Source organism: Staurois parvus, unplaced genomic scaffold (assembly GCF_062004578.1).
Source record: "Staurois parvus isolate SC_StPar_1 unplaced genomic scaffold, SC_StPar_1.0 ptg001496l, whole genome shotgun sequence".
NCBI classification, from domain to species: Eukaryota; Metazoa; Chordata; class Amphibia; order Anura; family Ranidae; genus Staurois; species Staurois parvus.
Genome location: NW_028319292.1, coordinates 34,270 through 59,815, shown reverse-complemented (window position 1 = coordinate 59,815; position 25,546 = coordinate 34,270). Strand labels below are relative to the sequence as shown.

At 55.3% G+C, this 25,546-nt stretch overlaps 1 protein-coding gene across 1 annotated transcript; it reads left to right on the top strand.

Annotated features, from left to right (window-relative positions):
• The first annotated feature begins 2,015 nt into the window (after positions 1-2,015).
• Positions 2,016-11,172, top strand: CTDNEP1 (CTD nuclear envelope phosphatase 1). The gene is made up of 4 exons (XM_089662601.1): positions 2,016-2,152; positions 4,072-4,183; positions 4,271-4,355; positions 10,821-11,172. Exons 1-4 carry the CDS (start codon positions 2,075-2,077, stop codon positions 10,879-10,881), a joined length of 336 nt encoding a protein of 111 aa, XP_089518727.1. The 5' UTR covers positions 2,016-2,074; the 3' UTR covers positions 10,882-11,172.
• Positions 11,173-25,546: the final 14,374 nt, after the last annotated feature.

Sequence of the window (25,546 nt, the reverse complement as noted above, 5' to 3'; positions counted from 1 at the left end):
GGTAGGGGGGAGTTGTAGCGTGGTAGGGGGGAGTTGTAGCGGGGAGTTGTAGCGTGGTAGGGGGGAGTTGTAGCGGGGAGTTGTAGCGTGGTAGGGGAGAGTGGTAGGGGGAGTTGTAGCGTGGTAGGGGGGAGTTGTAGCGGGGAGTTGTAGCGGGGAGTTGTAGCGGGGAGTTGTAGCGTGGTAGGGGGGAGTTGTAGCGGGGAGTTGTAGCGTGGTAGGGGGGAGTTGTAGCGGGGAGTTGTAGCGTGGTAGGGGGAGTTGTAGCGGGGAGTTGTAGCGTGGTAGGGGGGAGTTGTAGCGTGGTAGCGGGGAGTTGTAGCGGGGAGTTGTAGCGTGGTAGCGGGGAGTTGTAGCGTGGTAGCGGGGAGTTGTAGCGGGGAGTTGTAGCGTGGTAGGGGGGAGTTGTAGCGTGGTAGGGGGGAGTTGTAGCGGGGAGTTGTAGCGTGGTAGTGGGGAGTTGTAGGGGGGAGTTGTAGCGTGGTAGGGGGGAGTTGTAGCGTGGTAGGGGGGAGTTGTAGCGTGGTAGGGGGGAGTTGTAGCGGGGAGTTGTAGCGTGGTAGTGGGGAGTTGTAGGGGGGAGTTGTAGGGGGGAGTTGTAGCGTGGTAGGGGGGAGTTGTAGGGGGGAGTTGTAGCGTGGTAGGGGGGAGTTGTAGGGGGGAGTTGTAGCGTGGTAGTGGGGAGTTGTAGGGGGGAGTTGTAGCGTGGTAGGGGGGAGTTGTAGCGTGGTAGGGGGGAGTTGTAGCGTGGTAGGGGGGAGTTGTAGCGGGGAGTTGTAGCGTGGTAGTGGGGAGTTGTAGGGGGGAGTTGTAGCGTGGTAGGGGGGAGTTGTAGCGTGGTAGGGGGGAGTTGTAGCGTGGTAGGGGGGAGTTGTAGCGGGGAGTTGTAGCGTGGTAGTGGGGAGTTGTAGGGGGGAGTTGTAGGGGGGAGTTGTAGCGTGGTAGGGGGGAGTTGTAGGGGGGAGTTGTAGCGTGGTAGGGGGGAGTTGTAGGGGGGAGTTGTAGCGGGGAGTTGTAGCGTGGTAGGGGGGAGTTGTAGCGTGGTAGGGGGGAGTTGTAGCGGGGAGTTGTAGCGTGGTAGGGGGGAGTTGTAGCGGGGAGTTGTAGCGTGGTAGGGGGGAGTTGTAGCGGGGGAGTTGTAGCGTGGTAGGGGGGAGTTGTAGCGTGGTAGGGGGGAGTTGTAGCGGGGAGTTGTAGCGTGGTAGGGGGGAGTTGTAGCGGGGAGTTGTAGCGTGGTAGGGGGGAGTTGTAGGGGGGAGTTGTAGCGGGGGGTTGTAGCGTGGTAGGGGGGAGTTGTAGCGGGGAGTTGTAGCGGGGAGTTGTAGCGTGGTAGCGGGGAGTTGTAGCGTGGTAGCGGGGAGTTGTAGCGTGGTAGGGGGGAGTTGTAGCGGGGAGTTGTAGCGTGGTAGGGGGGAGTTGTAGCGTGGTAGGGGGGAGTTGTAGCGTGGTAGGGGGGAGTTGTAGCGGGGAGTTGTAGCGTGGTAGGGGGGAGTTGTAGCGTGGTAGGGGGGAGTTGTAGCGGGGAGTTGTAGCGTGGTAGTGGGGAGTTGTAGGGGGGAGTTGTAGCGTGGTAGGGGGGAGTTGTAGCGTGGTAGGGGGGAGTTGTAGCGTGGTAGGGGGGAGTTGTAGCGTGGTAGGGGGGAGTTGTAGCGTGGTAGGGGGGAGTTGTAGCGGGGAGTTGTAGCGTGGTAGCGGGGAGTTGTAGCGGGGAGTTGTAGCGGGGAGTTGTAGCGTGGTAGGGGGGAGTTGTAGCGTGGTAGGGGGGAGTTGTAGCGTGGTAGGGGGAGTTGTAGGGGGGAGTTGTAGCGTGGTAGGGGGGAGTTGTAGCGTGGTAGGGGGGAGTTGTAGCGTGGTAGGTGGGAGTTGTAGGGGGGAGTTGTAGCGTGGTAGGGGGGAGTTGTAGCGTGGTAGGGGGGAGTTGTAGCGAGGCGGAGTTATACCCCCCCAATGGGATTGGTACCTTCTAGTGTACATCTCGGAGACTCTGCAGGGTAGACATGCATGGAGTGACCTTCTGTTCTGTATCCCCCCCCAGGTCAGTCAGTGGTACGAGCTGGTGGTCTTCACAGCCAGTATGGAGATCTACGGTTCTGCTGTGGCCGATAAATTAGATAATAACAGAGACATCCTACAAAGGAGATTCTACAGACAGGTGAGCATGGGGGAGACCTGCACCCCTAGACCTTGGGCACCTCCGTTCTGGGGGGAGACCTGCACCCCTAGACCTTGGGCACCTCCGTTCTGGGGGGAGACCTGCACCCCTAGACCTTGGGCACCTCCGTTCTGGGGGGAGACCTGCACCCCTAGACCTTGGGCACCTCCGTTCTGGGGGGAGACCTGCACCCCTAGACCTTGGGCACCTCCGTTCTGGGGGGAGACCTGCACCCCTAGACCTTGGGCACCTCCGTTCTGGGGGGAGACCTGCACCCCTAGACCTTGGGCACCTCCGTTCTGGGGGGAGACCTGCACCCCTAGACCTTGGGCACCTCCGTTCTGGGGGGAGACCTGCACCCCTAGACCTTGGGCACCTCCGTTCTGGGGGGAGACCTGCACCCCTAGACCTTGGGCACCTCCGTTCTGGGGGGAGACCTGCACCCCTAGACCTTGGGCACCCTCCGTTCTGGGGGGAGACCTGCACCCCTAGACCTTGGGCACCTCCGTTCTGGGGGGAGACCTGCACCCCTAGACCTTGGGCACCTCCGTTCTGGGGGGAGACCTGCACCCCTAGACCTTGGGCACCTCCGTTCTGGGGAGAGCCCTGCACCCCTAGACCTGGGGCACCTCCGTTCTGGGGGGAGACCTGCACCCCTAGACCTTGGGCACCTCCGTTCTGGGGGGAGACCTGCACCCCTAGACCTTGGGCACCTCCGTTCTGGGGGGAGACCTGCACCCCTAGACCTTGGGCACCTCCGTTCTGGGGGGAGACCTGCACCCCTAGACCTTGGGCACCTCTGTTCTGGGGGGAGACCTGCACCCCTAGACCTTGGGCACCTCCGTTCTGGGGGGAGACCTGCACCCCTAGACCTTGGGCACCTCCGTTCTGGGGGGAGACCTGCACCCCTAGACCTTGGGCACCTCCGTTCTGGGGGGAGACCTGCACCCCTAGACCTGGGGCACCTCCGTTCTGGGGGGAGACCTGCACCCCTAGACCTGGGGCACCTCCGTTCTGGGGAGAGCCCTGCACCCCTAGACCTGGGGCACCTCCGTTCTGGGGAGAGCCCTGCACCCCTAGACCTGGGGCACCTCCGTTCTGGGGAGAGCCCTGCACCCCTAGACCTGGGGCACCTCCGTTCTGGGGAGAGCCCTGCACCCCTAGACCTGGGGCACCTCCGTTCTGGGGAGAGCCCTGCACCCCTAGACCTGGGGCACCTCCGTTCTGGGGAGAGCCCTGCACCCCTAGACCTGGGGCACCTCCGTTCTGGGGAGAGCCCTGCACCCCTAGACCTGGGGCACCTCCGTTCTGGGGAGAGCCCTGCACCCCTAGACCTGGGGCACCTCCGTTCTGGGGAGAGCCCTGCACCCCTAGACCTGGGGCACCTCCGTTCTGGGGAGAGCCCTGCACCCCTAGACCTGGGACTTCTGGGGAGAGCCCTGCACCCCTAGACCTGGGACTTCTGGGGAGAGCCCTGCACCCCTAGACCTGGGACTTCTGGGGAGAGCCCTGCACCCCTAGACCTGGGACTTCTGGGGAGAGCCCTGCACCCCTAGACCTGGGACTTCTGGGGAGAGCCCTGCACCCCTAGACCTGGGACTTCTGGGGAGAGCCCTGCACCCCTAGACCTGGGACTTCTGGGGAGAGCCCTGCACCCCTAGACCTGGGGAGAGCCCTGCACCCCTAGACCTGGGGGCAGCCCTGCACCCCTAGACCTGGGGGCAGCCCTGCACCCCTAGACCTGGGGGGAGCCCTGCACCGATGGACCTGGGGCACCTCCGTTCTGGGGAGAGCCCTGCACCCCTAGACCTGGGGCACCACCCATAGACCTGTCCCTCCTCCATCCTCTGACCACATACAGGGTTCCTCTGGTGTCTGACTTGCTGCGTGTGTCCTGATTGGTCTCTCTCTCCCGGCAGCACTGTACGCTGGAGCTGGGCAGTTACATTAAGGACCTTTCTGTGGTTCACAATGACTTGTCCAGTGTGGTTATCCTGGACAACTCTCCGGGAGCGTACAGGAGTCACCCAGGTAAGTGATCACATGTAATACACGTGTTTGGTGCCGGCCTTCTGGAAATTCTCAATCTCATCAGACATGTTGAACTCTGACCTGCAGATAATGCGATTCCTATCAAGTCCTGGTTCAGTGATCCCAGCGACACCGCCCTCCTCAACCTGCTTCCCATGCTGGACGCCTTGAGGTAGGTGACAGGAATACTGCAGTATATCATAGTCCAACCATTCTTCTTATACATTGGCTGCTGGTGGTCACATGACTTCATGTGAGGCCACCGGACTGACCCTGCAATGCTTCTAGCATTTATTGTATTGGTAATGTGTGATCACATGGTGTAACCGCGTCAGGACACGTCATTGCCCCTCACCACAACCGCGTCCACCAAGACAGCTTCCACCACTAAGGTCAGTCTGTCCCCCAGTATAACTCCCTCCCCCTAGGCCAGTCTGCCCCCCCCTAGTATAATTCCCTCCCCCTAGGCCAGTCTGTCCCCCCCCCCCCCCAGTATAATTCCCTCCCCCTAGGCCAGTCTGTCCCCCCTCCCCCTAGGTCAGTCTGTCCCCCAGTATAACTCCCTCCCCTTAGGCCAGTCTGTCCCCCCAGTATAACTCCCTCCCCTTAGGCCAGTCTGTCCCCCCAGTATAACTCCCTCCCCCTAGGTCAGTCTGTCCCCCCAGTATAACTCCCTCCCCTAGGTCAGTCTGTCCGCCAGTATAACTCCCTCCCCCTAGGCCAGTCTGTCCCCCCCCCCCCCCCCCCCCAGTATAACTCCCTCCCCCTAGGCCAGTCTGTCGTCCCCCCAGTATAACTCCCTCCCCCTAGGCCAGTCTGTCCCCCCCCCCCAGTATAATTCCCTCCCCCTAGGTCAGTCTGTCCCCCAGTATAACTCCCTCCCCCTAGGTCAGTCTGTCCCCCAGTATAACTCCCTCCCCCTAGGCCAGTCTGTCACCACCCCCCCAGTATAACTCCCTTCCCCTAGGCCAGTCTGTCCCCCCCAGTATAACTCCCCCCCAACCCCCCCCCCCACCCAGGCCAGTCTGTCCCCCCCAGTATAACTCCCTCCCCCTAGGCCAGTCTGTCCCCCCCCCCAGTATAACTCCCTCCCCCTAGGCCAGTCTGTCCCCCAGTATAACTCCCTCCCCCTAGGCCAGTCTGTCCCCCAGTATAACTCCCTCCCCCTAGGTCCGTCTGTCCCCCCCCAGTATAACTCCCCCCCCCCCCCCAGGCCAGTCTGTCCCCCCCCCAGTATAACCCCCCCTAGGCCAGTCTGTCCCCCCCAGTATAACTCCCTCCCCCTAGGCCAGTCTGTCCCCCCCCCCCCCCCAGTATAATTCCCTCCCCCTAGGTCAGTCTGTCCCCCCAGTATAACTCCCTCCCCCTAGGCCAGTCTGTCCCCCCCGTATAACTCCCTCCCCCTAGGCCAGTCTGTCCCCCCCCCCAGTATAACTCCCTCCCCCTAGGCCAGTCTGTCCCCACCCCCCCAGTATAACTCCCTCCCCCTAGGTCAGTCTGTCCCCCACCCAGTATAACTCCCTCCCCCTAGGCCAGTCTGTCCCCCAGTATAACTCCCCCCCAACCCCCCCCCACCCAGGCCAGTCTGTCCCCCCCAGTATAACTCCCTCCCCCTAGGTCAGTCTGTCCCCCAGTATAACTCCCTCCCCCTAGGCCAGTCTGTCCCCCCCCCCAGTATAACTCCCTCCCCCTAGGCCAGTCTGTCCCCCCCCCCCCCAGTATAACTCCCTCCCCCTAGGCCAGTCTGTCGTCCCCCCCCCCCCCAGTATAACTCCCTCCCCCTAGGCCAGTCTGTCCCCCCCCCCAGTATAACTCCCTCCCCCTAGGTCAGTCCGTCCCCCACCCAGTATAACTCCCCCCCCCCCCCCCCCCCCCCAGGCCAGTCTGTCCCCCCCAGTATAACTCCCTCCCCCTAGGCCAGTCTGTCCCCCAGTATAACTCCCTCCCCCTAGGCCAGTCTGTCCCCCAGTATAACTCCCTCCCCCTAGGCCAGTCTGTCCCCCAGTATAACTCCCTCCCCCTAGGCCAGTCTGTCCCCCAGTATAACTCCCTCCCCCTAGGTCAGTCTGTCCCCCAGTATAACTCCCTCCCCCTAGGCCAGTCTGTCCCCCAGTATAACTCCCTCCCCCTAGGCCAGTCTGTCCGCCAGTATAACTCCCTCCCCCTAGGCCAGTCTGTCCGCCAGTATAACTCCCTCCCCCTAGGCCAGTCTGTCCGCCAGTATAACTCCCTCCCCCTAGGCCAGTCTGTCCGCCAGTATAACTCCCTCCCCCTAGGCCAGTCTGTCCGCCAGTATAACTCCCTCCCCCTAGGCCAGTCTGTCCGCCAGTATAACTCCCTCCCCCTAGGCCAGTCTGTCCGCCAGTATAACTCCCTCCCCCTAGGCCAGTCTGTCCGCCAGTATAACTCCCTCCCCCTAGGCCAGTCTGTCCGCCAGTATAACTCCCTCCCCCTAGGCCAGTCTGTCCGCCAGTATAACTCCCTCCCCCTAGGCCAGTCTGTCCGCCAGTATAACTCCCTCCCCCTAGGCCAGTCTGTCCGCCAGTATAACTCCCTCCCCCTAGGCCAGTCTGTCCGCCAGTATAACTCCCTCCCCCTAGGCCAGTCTGTCCGCCAGTATAACTCCCTCCCCCTAGGCCAGTCTGTCCGCCAGTATAACTCCCTCCCCCTAGGCCAGTCTGTCCGCCAGTATAACTCCCTCCCCCTAGGCCAGTCTGTCCGCCAGTATAACTCCCTCCCCCTAGGCCAGTCTGTCCGCCAGTATAACTCCCTCCCCCTAGGCCAGTCTGTCCGCCAGTATAACTCCCTCCCCCTAGGCCAGTCTGTCCGCCAGTATAACTCCCTCCCCCTAGGCCAGTCTGTCCGCCAGTATAACTCCCTCCCCCTAGGCCAGTCTGTCCGCCAGTATAACTCCCTCCCCCTAGGCCAGTCTGTCCGCCAGTATAACTCCCTCCCCCTAGGCCAGTCTGTCCGCCAGTATAACTCCCTCCCCCTAGGCCAGTCTGTCCGCCAGTATAACTCCCTCCCCCTAGGCCAGTCTGTCCGCCAGTATAACTCCCTCCCCCTAGGCCAGTCTGTCCGCCAGTATAACTCCCTCCCCCTAGGCCAGTCTGTCCGCCAGTATAACTCCCTCCCCCTAGGCCAGTCTGTCCGCCAGTATAACTCCCTCCCCCTAGGCCAGTCTGTCCGCCAGTATAACTCCCTCCCCCTAGGCCAGTCTGTCCGCCAGTATAACTCCCTCCCCCTAGGCCAGTCTGTCCGCCAGTATAACTCCCTCCCCCTAGGCCAGTCTGTCCGCCAGTATAACTCCCTCCCCCTAGGCCAGTCTGTCCGCCAGTATAACTCCCTCCCCCTAGGCCAGTCTGTCCGCCAGTATAACTCCCTCCCCCTAGGCCAGTCTGTCCGCCAGTATAACTCCCTCCCCCTAGGCCAGTCTGTCCGCCAGTATAACTCCCTCCCCCTAGGCCAGTCTGTCCGCCAGTATAACTCCCTCCCCCTAGGCCAGTCTGTCCGCCAGTATAACTCCCTCCCCCTAGGCCAGTCTGTCCGCCAGTATAACTCCCTCCCCCTAGGCCAGTCTGTCCCGTCCGCCAGTATAACTCCCTCCCCCTAGGCCAGTCTGTCCCCCCCCCCCCCCCCCCCAGTATAACTCCCTCCCCCTAGGTCAGTCTGTTTCCCACCCAGTAATAATCCTTGCCTTCCAGGTCAGTCTGTCCCTGTCCCCCCCCCTCCCACCCAGTAATAATCCCTGCCCACCAGGTCAGCCTGTCTCCCCAGTAGAATTCTCTCGAGATCATCAGTCTGGCGGCCCCTCCCCCCAAGTAAAGTCACCTTCAGGGCAGTCTGGGCCCCCAGTAGAATCATCTCCAACCCTCCCCCCTTCCAGGTCCGTCTGTCCCCCTCCTCCAGGTCAGTCTGCCCCCCTCAGTAGAATTCCCTCCAGGTCAGTCTGCCCCCCCTCAGTAGAATTCCCTCCAGGTCAGTCTGCCCCCCCTCAGTAGAATCCCCTCCAGGTCAGTCTGCCCCCCCTCAGTGGAATCCCCTCCAGGTCAGTCTGCCCCCCCTCAGTAGAATCCCCTCCAGGTCAGTCTGCCCCCCCTCAGTAGAATCCCCTCCAGGTCAGTCTGCCCCCCTCAGTAGAATCCCCTCCAGGTCAGTCTGCCCCCCTCAGTAGAATCCCCTCCAGGTCAGTCTGCCCCCCTCAGTAGAATCCCCTCCAGGTCAGTCTGCCCCCCTCAGTAGAATCCCCTCCAGGTCAGTCTGCCCCCCTCAGTAGAATCCCCTCCAGGTCAGTCTGCCCCCCCGCCCAGTAGAATCCCCTCCAGGTCAGTCTGCCCCCCCGCCCAGTAGAATCCCCTCCAGGTCAGTCTGCCCCCCCGCCCAGTAGAATCCCCTCCAGGTCAGTCTGCCCCCCCGCCCAGTAGAATCCCCTCCAGGTCAGTCTGCCCCCCTCAGTAGAATTCCCTCCAGGTCAGTCTGCCCCCCTCAGTAGAATCCCCTCCAGGTCAGTCTGCCCCCCCGCCCAGTAGAATCCCCTCCAGGTCAGTCTGCCCCCCTCAGTAGAATCCCCTCCAGGTCAGTCTGCCCCCCCGCCCAGTAGAATCCCCTCCAGGTCAGTCTGCCCCCCCGCCCAGTAGAATCCCCTCCAGGTCAGTCTGCCCCCCCGCCCAGTAGAATCCCCTCCAGGTCAGTCTGCCCCCCCGCCCAGTAGAATCCCCTCCAGGTCAGTCTGCCCCCCCGCCCAGTAGAATCCCCTCCAGGTCAGTCTGCCCCCCCGCCCAGTAGAATCCCCTCCAGGTCAGTCTGCCCCCCTCAGTAGAATTCCCTCCAGGTCAGTCTGCCCCCCTCAGTATAATCCCCTCCAGGTCAGTCTGCCCCCCTCAGTATAATCCCCTCCAGGTCAGTCTGCCCCCTGCAGTAGAATCCCCTTCAGGTCAGTCTGCCCACCCCCGTAGAATCCCCTTCTGGCCAGTCTGCCCCCCCCCCCCCCCCCCAAGTAGAATCCCCTCCAGGTCAGTCTGCCCCCTGCCCAGTAGAATCCCCTCCAGGTCAGTCTGCCCCCTGCCCAGTAGAATCCCCTCCAGGTCAGTCTGCCCCCTGCCCAGTAGAATCCCCTCCAGGTCAGTCTGCCCCCCTCAGTAGAATCCCCTCCAGGTCAGTCTGCCCCCCCCTCAGTAGAATCCCCTCCAGGTCAGTCTGCCCCCCTCAGTATAATCCCCTCCAGGTCAGTCTGCCCCCCCCTCAGTAGAATCCCCTCCAGGTCAGTCTGCCCCCCTCAGTAGAATCCCCTTCAGGTCAGTCTGGCCCCCCCCTCCCCCACCCCCGTAGAATCCCCTCCAGGTCAGTCTGGTCCCCCTCAGTAGAATCCCCTCCAGGTCAGTCTGCCCCCCTCAGTAGAATCCCCTCCAGGTCAGTCTGCCCCCCTCAGTAGAATCCCCTCCAGGTCAGTCTGCCCCCCTCAGTAGAATCCCCTCCAGGTCAGTCTGCCCCCCCTCAGTAGAATCCCCTCCAGGTCAGTCTGCCCCCCCTCAGTAGAATCCCCTCCAGGTCAGTCTGCCCCCCCTCAGTAGAATCCCCTCCAGGTCAGTCTGCCCCCTGCAGTAGAATCCCCTGCAGGTCAGTCTGGCCCCCCTCAGTAGAATCCCCTTCAGGTCAGTCTGGCCCCCCTCAGTAGAATCCCCTTCAGGTCAGTCTGCCCCCCTCAGTAGAATCCCCTTCAGGTCAGTCTGGCCCCCCTCAGTAGAATCCCCTTCAGGTCAGTCTGCCCCCCCTCAGTAGAATCCCCTTCAGGTCAGTCTGGCCCCCCTCAGTAGAATCCCCTTCAGGTCAGTCTGGCCCCCCTCAGTAGAATCCCCTTCAGGTCAGTCTGCCCCCCTCAGTAGAATCCCCTTCAGGTCAGTCTGCCCCCCTCAGTAGAATCCCCTTCAGGTCAGTCTGCGTCCCCCTCAGTAGAATCCTCTCCAGGTCAGTCTGCCCCCCCCCCCAGTAGAATCCCCTCCAGGTCAGTCTGCCCCCCCCCCCCCCCCAGTAGAATCCCCTTCAGGTCAGTCTGCCCCCCTCAGTAGAATCCCCTTCAGGTCAGTCTGCGTCCCCCTCAGTAGAATCCTCTCCAGGTCAGTCTGCGTCCCCCTCAGTAGAATCCTCTCCAGGTCAGTCTGCCCCCCCCCCCCCCCAGTAGAATCCCCTCCAGGTCAGTCTGCCCCCCCAGTAGAATCCCCTCCAGGTCAGTCGCAGGGTAGTGACGGCACACAGATTACTATGCTTCAGTGTGTTCACTGTGTTCATTCAGGAAGGGGATGGTAGCCATGACATGCGGAGGGAGGGGATGGAGCATTGTGGGGGAGGGCCTATTTGGATGGCTAAATCCCTCTGTGGCCCGCAGCTGCATGGAAGCCACGGGGTGGTGGTGGACTCTGCAGCCTTACAGGGATTACTGTGTATGACAGGGAAGAGTGGGGCCCCTCCTTCCCCCGGGGCCCGTGTTCCCCGCACACACAATGAATGATACGCCACTGGTGGTCAGAGTACACTGGGTGGGACGCATCGTCCTCCATGGCGCCTTTTCTTGTGTTGTCACAATTGTTGAATGATGCAACTTTATTGATCCCCCCACTAATCCCATTCCTCTCGTCTCCAGGTTCACAGCCGACGTGCGCTCTGTCCTAAGCCGTAACCTTCACCAGCATCGACTGTGGTGACATTGAGCCCCCCGCGATCCCCCGTTCATCACCTCCCTTCCTCCGCGCCTTATTCCTGCTCCCCATCTGCAGACAGAGACTGTACTCCCCCACCCCCTCCGAGGAAGGACCCATCCCCCGGCCCCCCTTCTCTACCTCTAGGACATTTTATCACGGGGGGAGAGTGGTGACCATGAACTCTATGAATTCCCCCCCTCCGCCCCTTTTTTTCAGGGGCCGGTGCGTGCATGGGGAGACACGGAGTCTGGTTTTTAATTGTAGACTTTCTTGTATAAAGAGAATTATTTCAAACTGTGTTCCCTGATGTGTGTGTACGTGTGCTGATCGGTGGAGGCACGGCAGGCGGTGTGGTCACATGGGGGGGTGGAGCCTCCAAGTTCCCCCCGAATTGCTGACCTGTCTTCTTGGTCTCGGTGTTGGAGCAATGTCCATGTTCTCCTCAGGTAAGTCTCACCAAAGATGGACTTCATCTGGACGGTGCAGGCAGTGGCTGGACCTCTCTGCAGACTAAAGTGCGGTCCAAGTGCAGCGCAAGGAAGAGTCAGGGCCTCGGATGGGTGTATACTGCCGCCTACTGGAGGACTGGTCTCTGGCAAGTTGTGGGCCGGCCCATAGAAACCCTCCTCTACCCAGCAGGCATCAGTGTTTTGATAGTGTCCTGGGAGCTCTGCTGTTGCACTTGCCATCTTCGTAGAAATTATTTTCCTCATTTCACCAAATCACAGCTGCGTTTGATGACACCACCTTCAGAAGGCGGCTAGGTGCCACGTAAAACTAAAGCATGCCTAAGGGCGTGGCCCTCTGGAGGTGGGGAACCCCTCCCCCCAAATCTGCATTCAGCATCTGAAAGAGTTAGGACAGCCAGGTTTCTATCTTCTAGGTTTCGGTTCGGTCAGAATTCCTGCTACACTGCTGCTTGGCCTGGCCACTTATGAGCAGCTTTACCTTGGAGTGCTGGCCCTGGGCCCTGCTGGGTTGGGACATGGAGGACTGGCCTGGAATGTGATCCTCTGGACTCTGCGTTGTGAAGCTTTCCAGACCTGAGTGTCCTCTGTTAGACGTAGAGTGCTTCTCAGGTCCAGAGCTCCCAATGTGCCTCTGTGAAAGCTCAACTTGTATGGCCAGTTGGGTTGAAGCACCGGAATGTACATCACCGTTCTGCACCTCCTGGGCACCTTTTCAGATTTCCCCATCTCCAGTACTGAGAGTTAAGGGATCAAGCACTTGTGTCATCAGCTGGGTGGAGTGGTGCATGTGTATGCTCTGCACCCCTTCCCACCATTCAGCTTAATAGAAGAACCATCCAGCTAAAGCTCCTGAAGCACCACAAGGATCCTTCATCTGATGCCTGCCTACAGGCACCCTTAGGCCACCTGAAACCCTCATCCACACCAGCTGCTCGGGTCTGAGAGGACTGGAGACTTCAAACTGGACCTAGTTGCTTGTCGCAGCATGTTTTCCCAAGGACCTGCCGCACAGTTCTGCTCCCATGGGTGACCTTGGCCTTTACTGTGGGGGTGTTTACACGGTTATCCCAGATAGAACCAACACCTGTATTCTGGGACCCGGGACCTCCTAACTGTGTGCCCAGTTACTGGAGCAGTCTGCCCACAGAGGCACTAAGCATGCTCTATCACAATCCCCTGCAGTCTGAGTCTGTGAATCCATCCAGGCCTGCCACCGCTCTCGCTATTTCTGATCCCAGCAGGTCTGTCTCAGGGTAGGTTTTATGAGTGACCACAGTCTCCTGTAGTTGCTTCAGATAATCCGGGGTTTTCATCCAGAGGAACAGCATGCCGTTACAGTCCTCGGGTCTTTTAGAGCTACTGCTGCAAAGACCTTTCCACTTTACCTGCTATTCCTCTGTTGATGGAAACACCCTGAAGGGTCCCGGGGCCACAACTGACAATGCGGTGGAGCATTTCCCCTTTTATAGAAGGTCCTTGTTACCCTTGGTAACATGGTTGATGGTGTGCTCACCTTTCAGGACTATGGGACTTCACTGAGCATTGAATTCCCCTCTTAGGTCCCAGTTGGAACTGACGGGTTTGGTCCTCCTTGTGTTGGCGGTCATCGTGATCTGTCAAACCGTCTTCGAACGAGTAGTCCATTAAAGCGGTTCTCTTCGTAGGCCCTTGTTTTCTTTAGATGTCTGGAGCGAGTTGTGTTCGTTGTGACAGCTTGTTACAATTCTCAAAACTTGTCTCACGGGTCCGATGTGTAGGACATGGTGACATGTATGGGAGGCTGGAGAGACATCTAAGGAACATCTGCTTCACTTGGCCTTCAAGGGGCCGCATTTCTTTAGATTTGCTATTTTCATAGTTATAATTGCCACAAGTGGGCACTCCGGCCCCAATGCAGGAGATTTGTAGGAAAGGTCGAGGAGCCCCACCCATTCCTTCCTCTATTTCATCCAGAAGTACTTGTAGTCCTTCAGAGCAAAACTCTCAGTCAGGCCATAGGGCTGGAAGCCAGAGGTCAGCTAACCTTTCTGCATGAGGGTATGCTTCTACGTCTACAAGTTGGGGGCTGAGTGTACCTCTAGGTGGGTCATTGGGTAGTTTTCCTCCCTTTTGAACGTTCAGGCCTCGGCCTCTTCCCCCCCCCCCCCCCCCCCGTTTTTAGCTTGTTGGCCATAGTGTGTCATTGCCTTAGGCTGCTTCTCAGCAGTGAATTCCTGGGTTCTCCTGTTCCAGTGCAGGTGTGAACTTGGCATTGGGAGTTGTAACACTTTCCATAATTGCACACCTTTCAAATTATACATCCCCAGATTTTTTTTTTTTTAACCCCCCCAACTCCCCAGCATTCCCCCTCTCCAGAGGGTCCCCCACTTTACAGGATCAGCCAGGACTGGTTCCTACTGTTCCCTTCCCTGTAAAGAAGCGCCCTGGTATGGCTCATCAGTCTGTTGGGGACTCATTGCAGGTGTGTCCCCTCATACCTGTGGATCAAGCCTGGTCCCTCATAATTTTCTACTGGTATTTTGGAGGGAGTCCCTTGTGAGCGTACATTGTCCCTTGGGAGACCTTCATTGGACCTGATCTTCCTTTTGGGGCTGATCTGCAACCTATTACGTTTTCTCCAAACCCCTTACTGGATTAGGGGTCTAGTGGGCCTCCTGCTGGACTTTGGGCCGGGGGTCTAGTGGGCCTCCTGCTGGACTTTGGGCCGGGGGTCTAGTGGGCCTCCTGCTGGACTTTGGGCCGGGGGTCTAGTGGGCCTCCTGCTGGACTTTGGGCCAGGGGTCTAGTGGGCCTCCTGCTGGACTTTGGGCCGGGGGTCTAGTGGGCCCCCTGCTGGACTTTGGGCCGGGGGTCTAGTGGGCCCCCTGCTGGACTTTGGGCCGGGGGTCTAGTGGGCCCCCTGCTGGACTTTGGGCCGGGGGTCTAGTGGGCCCCCTGCTGGACTTTGGGCCGGGGGTCTAGTGGGCCCCCTGCTGGACTTTGGGCCGGGGGTCTAGTGGGCCCCCTGCTGGACTTTGGGCCGGGGGTCTAGTGGGCCCCCTGCTGGACTTTGGGCCGGGGGTCTAGTGGGCCCCCTGCTGGACTTTGGGCCGGGGGTCTAGTGGGCCCCCTGCTGGACTTTGGGCCGGGGGTCTAGTGGGCCCCCTGCTGGACTTTGGGCCGGGGGTCTAGTGGGCCCCCTGCTGGACTTTGGGCCGGGGGTCTAGTGGGCCCCCTGCTGGACTTTGGGCCGGGGTCTAGTGGGCCCCCTGCTGGACTTTGGGCCGGGGTCTAGTGGGCCCCCTGCTGGACTTTGGGCCGGGGTCTAGTGGGCCCCCTGCTGGACTTGGGGCCGGGGGGTCTAGTGGGCCCCCTGCTGGACTTGGCGCCAGGGGGTCTAGTGGGCCCCCTGCTAGACTTGGGGCCAGGGGGTCTAGTGGGCCCCCTGCTGGACTTGGGGCCTGGGGGTCTAGTGGGCCCCCTGCTGGACTTGGGGCCGGGGGTCTAGTGGGCCCCCTGCTGGACTTGGGGCCGGGGGTCTAGTGGGCCCCCTGCTGGACTTGGGGCCGGGGCTCTAGTCTAGCCTACACCCTAACGTGACAGAAGGTGAACGTCTCCTACAGTGTGCTGCAGTCGGGGTGTAGTGTACCTCCATCCTGGCCCAGCCTTGTAGGGTGCTCCTTGCACACCCAACCTCTTCATTCAGGCTGACTTCGGCGTCTGTACCCCTTGGTGGTTCTAATCTGTCTTTTTGGATTTTCTTGGGGGATATTCCAGTGTGAGATCTCTCCCTTATCCCTGATATCTCATGTGAGAGCCAATGGTTGGCCAGGCAGCCTCATTCTTATCCTGCTACCTGTCCATCACTAAATCCCAAGGGTCAGGTGTGTGAAACTTGGGCTGTTCCCTTGTAGACAGGCTGGCCTCCTTTTTTTGCCTCTAGAGATCTATGTTCCTGGGGCTTCACCCAGCGGATTTTTTCCTCCATACAGTGAAGGAAATGCATATTTGCTCCCCAGCTGATGGTGAATGTTCTCCCCTCACACAGAAATGATCGGTCTAACAATGGAATGTTCTCCCCTCACACAGAAATGATCGGTCTAACAATGGAATGTTCTCCCCTCACACAGAAATGATCGGTCTAACAATGGAATGTTCGCCCCTCACACAGAAATGATCGGTCTAACAATGGAATGGTCGCCCCTCATACAGAAATGATCGGTCTAACAATGGAATGGTCGCCCCTCACACAGAAATGATCGGTCTAACAATGGAATGTTCGGTGTAACACTGAGAGACAGAATACAACAACAAATTCAGCAGAAATGCGTCTAACAAATGATGACTGATCTGCATGTTCATGAGGGAAAGAAGGATTTGATCCCCTTCACAAAACATGACTTAGTACTTGGTGGCCAATCCCTTGTTGGCAATCACAGAGGTCAGACGTTTCCTGGAGTTGGCCCCCAGGTTCGCACACATCTCAGGAGGGATTTTGGCCCACTCCTCTTGGCAGATCCTCTCCAAGTCATTAAGGTTTGGTGGCTGACATTTGGCAACTCAAACTTTCAGCTCCTCCACAGATTTTCAATCAGATGAAGGTGTGGAGACGGGCTAGGCCACTCCAGGACCTTAATGTGCTTCTTCTTGAGCCGCTCCTTTGTTGCCTTGGCCGTGTGTTTTGGGTCATTGTCATGCTGGAACACCCATCCACCACCCATTTTCAATGCCCTGGCTGAGGGAAGAAGGTTCTCACCCAAGATTTGACGGTACATTGCCCCGTCCATCGTCCCTTTGATGCGGTGCAGTTGTCCTGTCCCCTTAGCAGAAACCCCCCTCCCCAAAGCAGAATGTTTCCACCACCATGTTTCACAGTTGGGATGGTGTTCTTGGGGTCATAGGCAGCATTCCTCCTCCAAACACGACGAGTTGAGTTGATGCCAAAGAGCTGGATTTTGGTCTCCTCTGACCACAACACTTCCCACCAGTCCTCCTCGGCATCATTCAGATGTTCAGTGGCAGACTTCAGACGGGCTGGACATGGGCTTTCTTGAGCAGAGGGACCGTGCGGGCACTGCAGGATTTCAGTCCTTGTCGGCGTAGTGTGTTACCAATTGTTTTCTTAGTGACTGTGGTCCCAGCTGCCTGGAGATCATTGACAAGATCCTCACGTGTAGTTCTGGGATGATTCCTCACTGTTCTCATGATCATTGACACTCCACGAGGGGAGATCTTGCATGGTGCACCAGACCGAGGGAGACTGACACTTGTTTTGTGTTTCTTCCATTTGTGAATGATTGCACCAACTGTTGTCACCTTCTCACCAAGCTGCTTGGCCATAGTTTGGTAGCCCAGTCCAGCCTTGTGTAGGTCTACCATCTTGTCCCTGACCTCCTTGGACAGCTCTTTGGTCTTTGCCATGGTGGGGAGTTTGGAATCTGATGGTTTGATGGCTCCTGTGGACAGGTGTCTTTTATACAGGTAACACAATGAGATTAGCAGCACTCCCTTTAAGAGACTGCTTCTAATCTCAGCTTGTTACCTGTATGAGAGACACCTGGGAGCCAGAAATCCTGCTGAATGATAGGGGATCAAATCCTTCTTTCCCTCATGAACATGCAAATCAGTCATCATTTGTTAGACGCATTTCTGCTGAATTTGTTGTTGTATTCTGTCTCTGTGTTACACCGAACATTCCATTGTTAGACCGATCATTTCTGTGTGAGGGGTGAACATTCCATTGTTAGACCGATCGTTTCTGTGTGAGGGGCGAACATTCCATTGTTAGACCGATCATTTCTGTGTGAGGGGCGAACATTCAACGTCAGCAGGGGGGCAAATACACATTTCCTGCACTGTGTGTCTGGTCTATGTCTTCCTTATTGGGTAGTTGTGTGGTTCCACCTGATTTTCAGGTTTGTTTTTTTGTTCAGTCCCTTGGAGCATGCTCCGTGTGTGTGGAGCCATTCTTGGTGGTGATCCTTTCTGTCCTGGTCTGAATATCAGGTTCATCCTCTATGGCCTCCTCTCTTCTGGTTCTGCTTTGGGTGTTGGTCCTTCTAGTAGTCTGGTGTTGGATGGCACCTGACCCATCTTGGCTCTTGCCCACCAAGTTGGCCTACTTTTTGGATGTTTTCTGATTTCTTGTCCATCAATGGCTGATGGTGAAATGGGATATTTTACATTTTATGAACATTACATTTTACAGGCTCTACTCAGACATTGAGGATTATGGAAAAGCCCTAGTTACATAGTTAGTCTGGCTGAAAAAAAGACAAGTCCTTCCAGTTCAACCATTAAAAAAAACAAAACTTATAATCCTACACCCACAGTTGATCCAGAGGAAGGCAAAAAAACTCAGCAAAGTACGATCCACTTTGCTCCTGCTGGGGGAAAAATTCCTTCCTGACCCCCCGAGAGACAATCGGATATTCCCTGGATCACCTTTCCCTATAAATGTTATATCCAGTTATATTCTGTGTATCCAAGAAAGGATCCAGGACTTTCCTACAGCAATCCACTGAGCTGGTCACAACCAACTCTGGAGGGAGTCTATTCCACATTCTCACAGCTCTTCTTCACAGTTTCATGTCTCATCCTTCCTTATTAAAAATGTATGCAGGGAGAGGTTCCGGCAAAACCGAAGCTCCACCCATCTGGTCCCAAAGAGGATTAATACATGCCACCACTGCAGAAACTGGACTTGATCTGGAACTGAAGTGTTTGATTCTGTGTTGGTTTGGGTCTACTCATGCTATCACAGAACCACATCAGAAACATGAAGGGAACTCAAAGATTATACAGTAAATACAAAAACCTTTTATTGAATGAAAAGCAGAGGACAGGAGATATGACTAACTGGGTTATGCTGCCACCTTTTGGCGATGGATGTGTCCCTGGGTGTCTTTTGAAGACCTTTTTTGGGATTCTTCCCACCACTCCTGACCTGTTCCTCTTAGCCCTACTTAGTCAGAGGTGGGCCTTATCTGTGCTGACAACCTGACCCCACATGCAAGAGCAGAGATGGCCTGTAATGTCTGCTGATTACTGCCTAGATACTGTGGCTGTGAGTGGTGTACAGCATACCCACTGATCTCACCAGGAGGATGCTCTGCAGGTCCAAGGAGTGATCTGCTGGAGGGGAGTAGAGTCACTAAAGGCCCTGCAGGAAGCTCCTACTGTGATAGATGAAGATAGGGGATTGGAGTGTCTCTCTGTAAGTGGAGGTGTGCTAGTCCCCCTTGATAGTGGGCCATGGCCTTTGGAGGCTTTGTGGCAGTTTATCCCTGCAGAGTGCCATCATCACGTTCCATGATGGGGGTGGTTTGGTACAGCACATGATGCTGCCATCACGAACGTCTATTTCTGGCTCACAGAAGGACGTGTTGCTGGGCCTCTGGAACCCCCTTACTCATCACACAGAATTCATCCTGCATCAAGATCACCCTGGTTCCTACTCTATTCAGCCTCAGTGATTCCTACCTGTCTGGGCATAGCAAGGACTGGGACACTTGTCTTTGTGGGGGGATGAATTGCCACACAGGTGTTCTGGCTTAGGCTGACATTCCTTCCAGCAGAGTGGCTGCTTCCCTCTGAGGTACATAGGCCTATTAACACTTGGCAAGCCAAGGCCTTGCTCAGATGGAGAGGTGTGGAAAAAGACAATGGAATGGTTTTCTCCATCTGTTGACCTGCCTATTTCCTACTTGGAGAAGACCCTGACAGTCCTGGTGGATCAAGTCCTGGTGGATCAACGATGGTACAGATAAAAAGATGGAGGCCTGCATTAAGACATTCTGTTTTTCCCATAGGAATGGCCTAAGACGGTGTCAAGTCAAAAAGGAGTGGTGCCTTTGGAATCCAAGAATATTATTTTGTAAGTGACTAGCCTCGGCCTCAAAGCAAAAGCCCACATCTCCGTTCCATACGTAGAACTGGACAACTAAGCCATCTGCTTCTGGAGCAAATCCTCCTTACAGTGAAAGCATGCCTTTACTCACATGGCTTGGGTGACATTTATTGGCCTTTGGGAGTGCTTGCTCCCGGGAAGTTGCGAACAACTGGGTCTGCAGCATGATGTCCAGAGGCTCCAAGCTGGAGTTTCACTGCTTCCCCCTTTACGTGCTCAAGGGAATTGTCTGAGCCAGGGAAAAAAAAAAACAAAACATCAAGGAGGGACAAAAAGTCCTGCTGCTCGAGAGCAAAGGTCATATTCCAGCTCTTTCTACAGTGCACATTCCCAGAGTGGAAAATTGGTACCAGCAAAAGGGGGTCCTACAATGTATTGACTCCGGGGGGGGGCTGAATACAAATGCCGCCACACTTTTCACACATTTATTGCTCACAAATGATGGAAACCATTTCTCATTTTCCTTCCACTTCACAATTATGTGCTACTTTGTGTCGGTCCATCACATCCAATCCCAATACATACATTGAGGGTTCTGGTTGTAACATGACAAAGTGTTGGACGTTTCAAGGGGGAGGGGGACTTTTTCAGCCAGGCACTGTATGTATATGTGTGTGTGTATATATGTCTCAAGGAGGCTGTGCAGAATCACAATGTATTTAGGCTTCTTCAGGGGTACAATATGAAGATGGCCATCTTCCTGAGATATATACTTTGTTGTTTTCAGTGAGCAGCTTTAATACCAGGAACATGTGGTTCTGCACTCTTAGTGGATCCCTGGAATCCACTGACTTTGCTGAACAGCACACTGGCACCAAGTGTCCTCTCCTTACATTGGAGTTTGCTGGGGACCCTTCCTGGTCTAACAAAAATCTTTCCTGGGTGGTTGGGGCTCACTGGGTGATCCTTCCTTGTTGGCAGATGCTCGCTGGGTGATCCTGCCCGATTGGCAGATGCTCGCTGGGTGATCCTGCCCGATTGGCAGATGCTCGCTGGGTGATCCTGCCCGATTGGCAGATGCTCGCTGGGTGATCCTGCCCGATTGGCAGATGCTCGCTGGGTGATCCTGCCCGATTGGCAGATGCTCGCTGGGTGATCTTGCCCGATTGGCAGATGCTCGCTGGGTGATCTTGCCCGATTGGCAGATGCTCGCTGGGTGAACCTGCCCGATTGACTGGGGCTTGCTGGAAGATTTTCTGGTTGGTTGAGGCTCGCCGAGTGATCCTTCCTGGTTGATTTGGGGCTCACTGGGTGATTCTTCCTCATTGGTAGATACTCACTAGGTGATCCTTCCTTGTTGTTTTGGGGCTCGCTGAGTGATCCTTTCTTGTTGGTTGATCCTTTCTTGTTGGTTGATGCTCGCTGGGTGATCCTTTCTCATTGGTTGGGGCTTGCTTGATGATCCTTCCTCATTGATGGAAACTCATGGAGTGACACTTCCTGGTTGGTTTGGGGCTTGCTGCTAGATCATTTCTGGTTGGTTGGGGCTCACAGTGATCCTTCCTTGGTGGATACTCACTAGGTGATCCTTACTTGTTGGTGGACACTTGCTGGGAGATCCTTTCGCATTGGTTGGGGCTTGCTTGACGATCCTTCATTGGTGAATACTTACTGGGTGATCTTTCCTGGTTGGTGGATGATTCCTCTGCATTCAATGATCTTTTTTTATTATCTAAACTCCTCCCAATTTTCTCTGAAAATGAAGGACAAAGCTCTTGCAATGATTACCAGGAAGAAGGAAGGTTTGTTTGAAAGGAGAATGTATGTACCTGGATAGCTCCTGCGATGAGTCCTGTCGGCTCATCGTTTAGTAAATGTTATAACTTATTCCTGCATAATGTGAGTTCTTCTGGCACTAGAGTCCTTATAGAGGAGATGGATGGAGTACCACGGAACCACAGAGGAGATGGATGGAGTACCACGGAACCACAGAGGAGATGGATGGAGTACCACGGAACCACAGAGTCGGGAACACACAATGGTCTCACCTATGGTATCTTCCATCACTCGGTTTCCTCTTGCCCAGTCATAGTACACCACCAGTCTCTCAAGCAATCCTCACAACAATGTGTAGAGAAACTCAAACCATACCTGTAGTGTATTCTAGCCTATCGGTCTTTTAGATTTGGTGATTTCTTTTGTTCCCCCCTCTCCCTTTCATTTTCACTTGGTGAGCTTGCTAGTAGCCCACTTCCTGTCCCATGGTCACCATGTCCCCTCATCATATTGTAGCTATGGCAGAGCAGTGTTGGCAGCCTTGGATAGAACTACATCCTGAACTACATTGTGATGTAGTCCATGCAGGTCAACCAGACAGACTAAAGCAGCCTTTCTCAACCTTTTCAACGCAGAGGAACCCCTGACATAACTTTCCGGTCTCAGGGAACCCCGGCTAAATATAACTATCTACAATTCCTGACACATTAGTGTGATGGTCAGAGGGAAGAATGCTCCTTACATTTAGGGTCATTGGGAAGATCTACCCCCTTACAGATTGCTAAAACAATCAATGGTGGCAGTGGGAACTTACCTGAGAGGCAAACATTGCTCATGGAACCCCTGGCAACATCTAGAGGAACCCTAGTTAAGAAACCCTTGTCTAAAGCAATGCAGTCTTTAGTATGAGTGATCCCCAACATGACAAAGCTTCAGCCTCCAGGACTTCACAGGCCAGCCCTGCTGTGGTAGTCTATATGCTCTTTACGAGGAAGAAGGAGCCATCCAGGACTTCTGAAATCACTGATGGATTGCTTCAGCCAAACGTATTGAAGGGAAATATGTCAGCAGCTATGTCTGGCCTTCCCCAAACGCCAACTATCTTGTTGTTCTGGTGGCTTTAATACTTGGAATCACTGAGACGGAATAAGCATGTAAGCAGTGAAATCAACGCTTGAGGAGCATACTAGTTCCAGATCCTTAAAGCTCAAAGTAGCCATGGGGTCTGTATGAGAGCCGGGCATGTAGCATTTTTAGAAGTAGAGGTGATCAGTATCGAGTCAAAACTAAAACAAAAACCCATCTAAGGGCTTAGTAGGACAATACATGTACCTCACCAGTGTTGTATACAGGAGTTCTCACAACCGCCCTTTTGTCATAAAAACATATTTTATTTTGTACAAAATGTAAAAAAACACAATAAAATATGCATAAATATTTAAATCACACTTTGGATGCTTCGGCAAATGTCTACGCGTTTCACAAAAATGCCGCTTCTTCAGGACATACAGTGAGGAACAGAAGTATTTGAACACCTAAGAAACAGCAAGAATTCTGGCTCCCAAAGACCTGTTACTGCACCTTTATAAAGTCCCCCTCTACTCCACTCATTCATCTCACTTAGTAGCACCTGTCTGAGCTCTTTACAGACACCTGTCCACCCCACAGTCAGTCAGATGCCAACTACTACCATGGGCAAGACCAAAGAGCTGTCAAAAGACACCAGAGACAAAATTGTGGACCTCCACAAGGCTGGAAAGGGCTACGGGGCAATTGCCAAGCAGCTTGGTGAAAATAGATCAACTGTTGGAGCAATTGTTAGAAAATGGAAGAGGCTAAAGACGACTGTCAGTCTCCCTCGGACTGGGGCTCCATGCAAGATGTCTCCTCGTGGGGTATCACTGATGATAAGAAAGGTGAGGAATCAGCCCAGAACTACAAGGGAGGAGCTGGTCAATGACCTGAAGAGAGCTGGGACCACAGTTTCAAAGGTCACTGTCCGTAGAACACTACGCCATCATGGTTTCCAATCATGCATTGCACGGAAGGTTCCCCTGCTCAAGTCATCACATGTCCAGGCCCGTCTGAAGGTTCCCCTGCTCCAGTCATCACATGTCCAGGCCCGTCTGAAGGTTCCCCTGCTCCAGTCATCACATGTCCAGGCCCGTCTGAAGTTTGCCAATGACCATCTGGATGATCCAGAGGAGGCATGGGAGAAAGTCATGTGGTCAGATGACACCAAAGTAGAACTTTTTGGTCTAAACTTCACTCGTCGTGTTTGGAGGAAAAAGGATGAGTTGCATCCCAAGAACACCATCCCTACTGTGAAGCATGGGGGTGGTAACATCATGATTTGGGGGTGCTTTTCTGCGAAGGGGACAGGACGACTGCACTGTATTAAGGAGAGGATGAATGGGGCCATTTATTGTGAGATTTTCAGCAACAACCTCCTTCCCTCAGTCAGAGCATTGAAGATGGGTGGTGGCTGGGTCTTCCAACGTGACAACGACCCGAAGCACACAGCCAGGAGAACCAAGGAGTGGCTCCGTAAGAAGCATATCAAGGTTCTGGAGTGGCCTAGCCAGTCTCCAGACCTAAATCCAATAGAACATCTTTGGAGGGAGCTGAAACTCCGTGTTGCTCAGCGACAGCCCCGAAACCTGACAGATCTAGAGGAGATCGGTGTGGAGGAGTCGGCCAAAATCCCTGTTGCAGTGCAAACCTGGCCAAGGACTACAGGAGACGTCTGACCTCTGTAATTGCAGACAAAGGCTTCTGTACCAAATATTAACACGGATCTTCTCAGGGGTTCAAATACTTCTGTTCAGCAGTGCGAGACAAATACATTCTTTACAAATCATACAATGTGATCTCCTGAATTCTGTCCTCAGAGTGGGAATCCCCTGCAATGTGATTTCCTGAATTCTGTCCTCAGAGTGGGAATCCCCTGCAATGTGATCTCCTGAATTCTGTCCTCAGAGTGGGAATCCCCCACAATGTGAATGTCAGACCCTCCATGATGGAGAAGTGGGAGAACCTGCAGAATCGCAGGGGGTTCACGTACTTCTGTTCCTCACTGTTAGGAGAGGCCATATTCCACCTACCAGGCTGGTACATAAATACCAACTCGGAGTGATAGCTGAGTTCTCACCAGGACCCCCAATCCTATTAAGGGCAAATAAAATCACACAGGAGGCAGCCACTAAGGAAATGTTGGGACCACAACCTATTGCAACCCATCCAGGTAAAGGATTTTTTCCCAAATCATCATTTTTGGATGCTGGCCTGCATCCCAGAGTGTAAATTCCCCAACTTCAAATTTCCGAATAGGTCTTCCCAGGAATTACAGCACAGCCAAATCTGCATCCCACCAGTAGCATATCGCCAGATCTCTACCCCTTCCCCCAGGTAGGGGGGGACCTGGTGAGGGCACAACTACTCCTCTGACTTGGTATTTATGTCCCAACCTGATAGACAGAATTTGGCCTCTTCTCTTCTTATCCCGTTGACATGAAAATGGCTATTTCTATTTCTACCCAGGAGAACTCCTAATGCTGGTGAGGTACATTTTAGAGTCCTACTTACCACTTAGAGGGGTTCTTACTTCCTTTTTTTTTTTTTTAAACTAGTGCCAGGTACCTACCAGTGTTTGTAGGAAGTAATATTGGGTCCTAATCATGTGATATACATAGTATTCAGTCCACATGTATCTTAGCACATGTTTCCGGTAGGAGCAGCCATTTTGGCACCTCAGAAATTGTGATTTATCTGTTACAGGTACTTGCACTCACCGGCCACTTTATTAGGTCCACCTTGCCAGTGCCAAGAAAACCTCTCCCAGATCCACCACACCATGATACCACCACCCCCAGCCTGAACCATTGATACAAGGCAGGATGGATCCCCCACACCATGACACCACCACCACCAGCCTGAACCATTGATACAAGGCAGGATGGATCCCCCACACCATGACACCACCACCACCAGCCTGAACCATTGATACAAGGCAGGATGGATCCACCACATCATGACACCACCACCAGCCTGAACCATTGATACAAGGCAGGATGGATCCCCCACACCATGACACCACCACCACCAGCCTGAACCATTGATACAAGGCAGGGTGGATCCCCCACACCATGACACCAGCACCACCAGCCTGAACCATTGATACAAGGCAGGATGGATCCCCCACACCGTGACACCACCACCACCACCAGCCTGAACCATTGATACAAGGCAGGATGGATCCACCACACCATGACACCACCACCCCCAGCCTGAACCATTGATACAAGGCAGGATAGATCCACCACACCATGACACCACCACCAGCCTGAACCATTGATACAAGGCAGGATGGATCCCCCACACCATGACACCACCACCAGCCTGAACCATTGATACAAGGCAGGATGGATCCCCCACACCATGACACCACCACCAGCCTGAACCATTGATACAAGGCAGGATGGATCCCCCACACCATGACACCACCACCACCAGCCTGAACCATTGATACAAGGCAGGATAGAGATTTTTATTTAAGGATACATATCTATCCTTAACTTATATATAAAAGTACAAA

Coding starts and splice junctions, on each gene's coding strand:
- CTDNEP1 (XM_089662601.1), top strand. CDS start 2,075: ATGGAGATCTACGGTTCTGCTGTGGCCGATAAATTAGATAATAACAGA. Junction 4,184..4,270: donor AGCGTACAGGAGTCACCCAG/GTAAGTGATCAC, acceptor TCTGACCTGCAG/ATAATGCGATTCCTATCAAG. Junction 4,356..10,820: donor CCCATGCTGGACGCCTTGAG/GTAGGTGACAGG, acceptor TCTCGTCTCCAG/GTTCACAGCCGACGTGCGCT.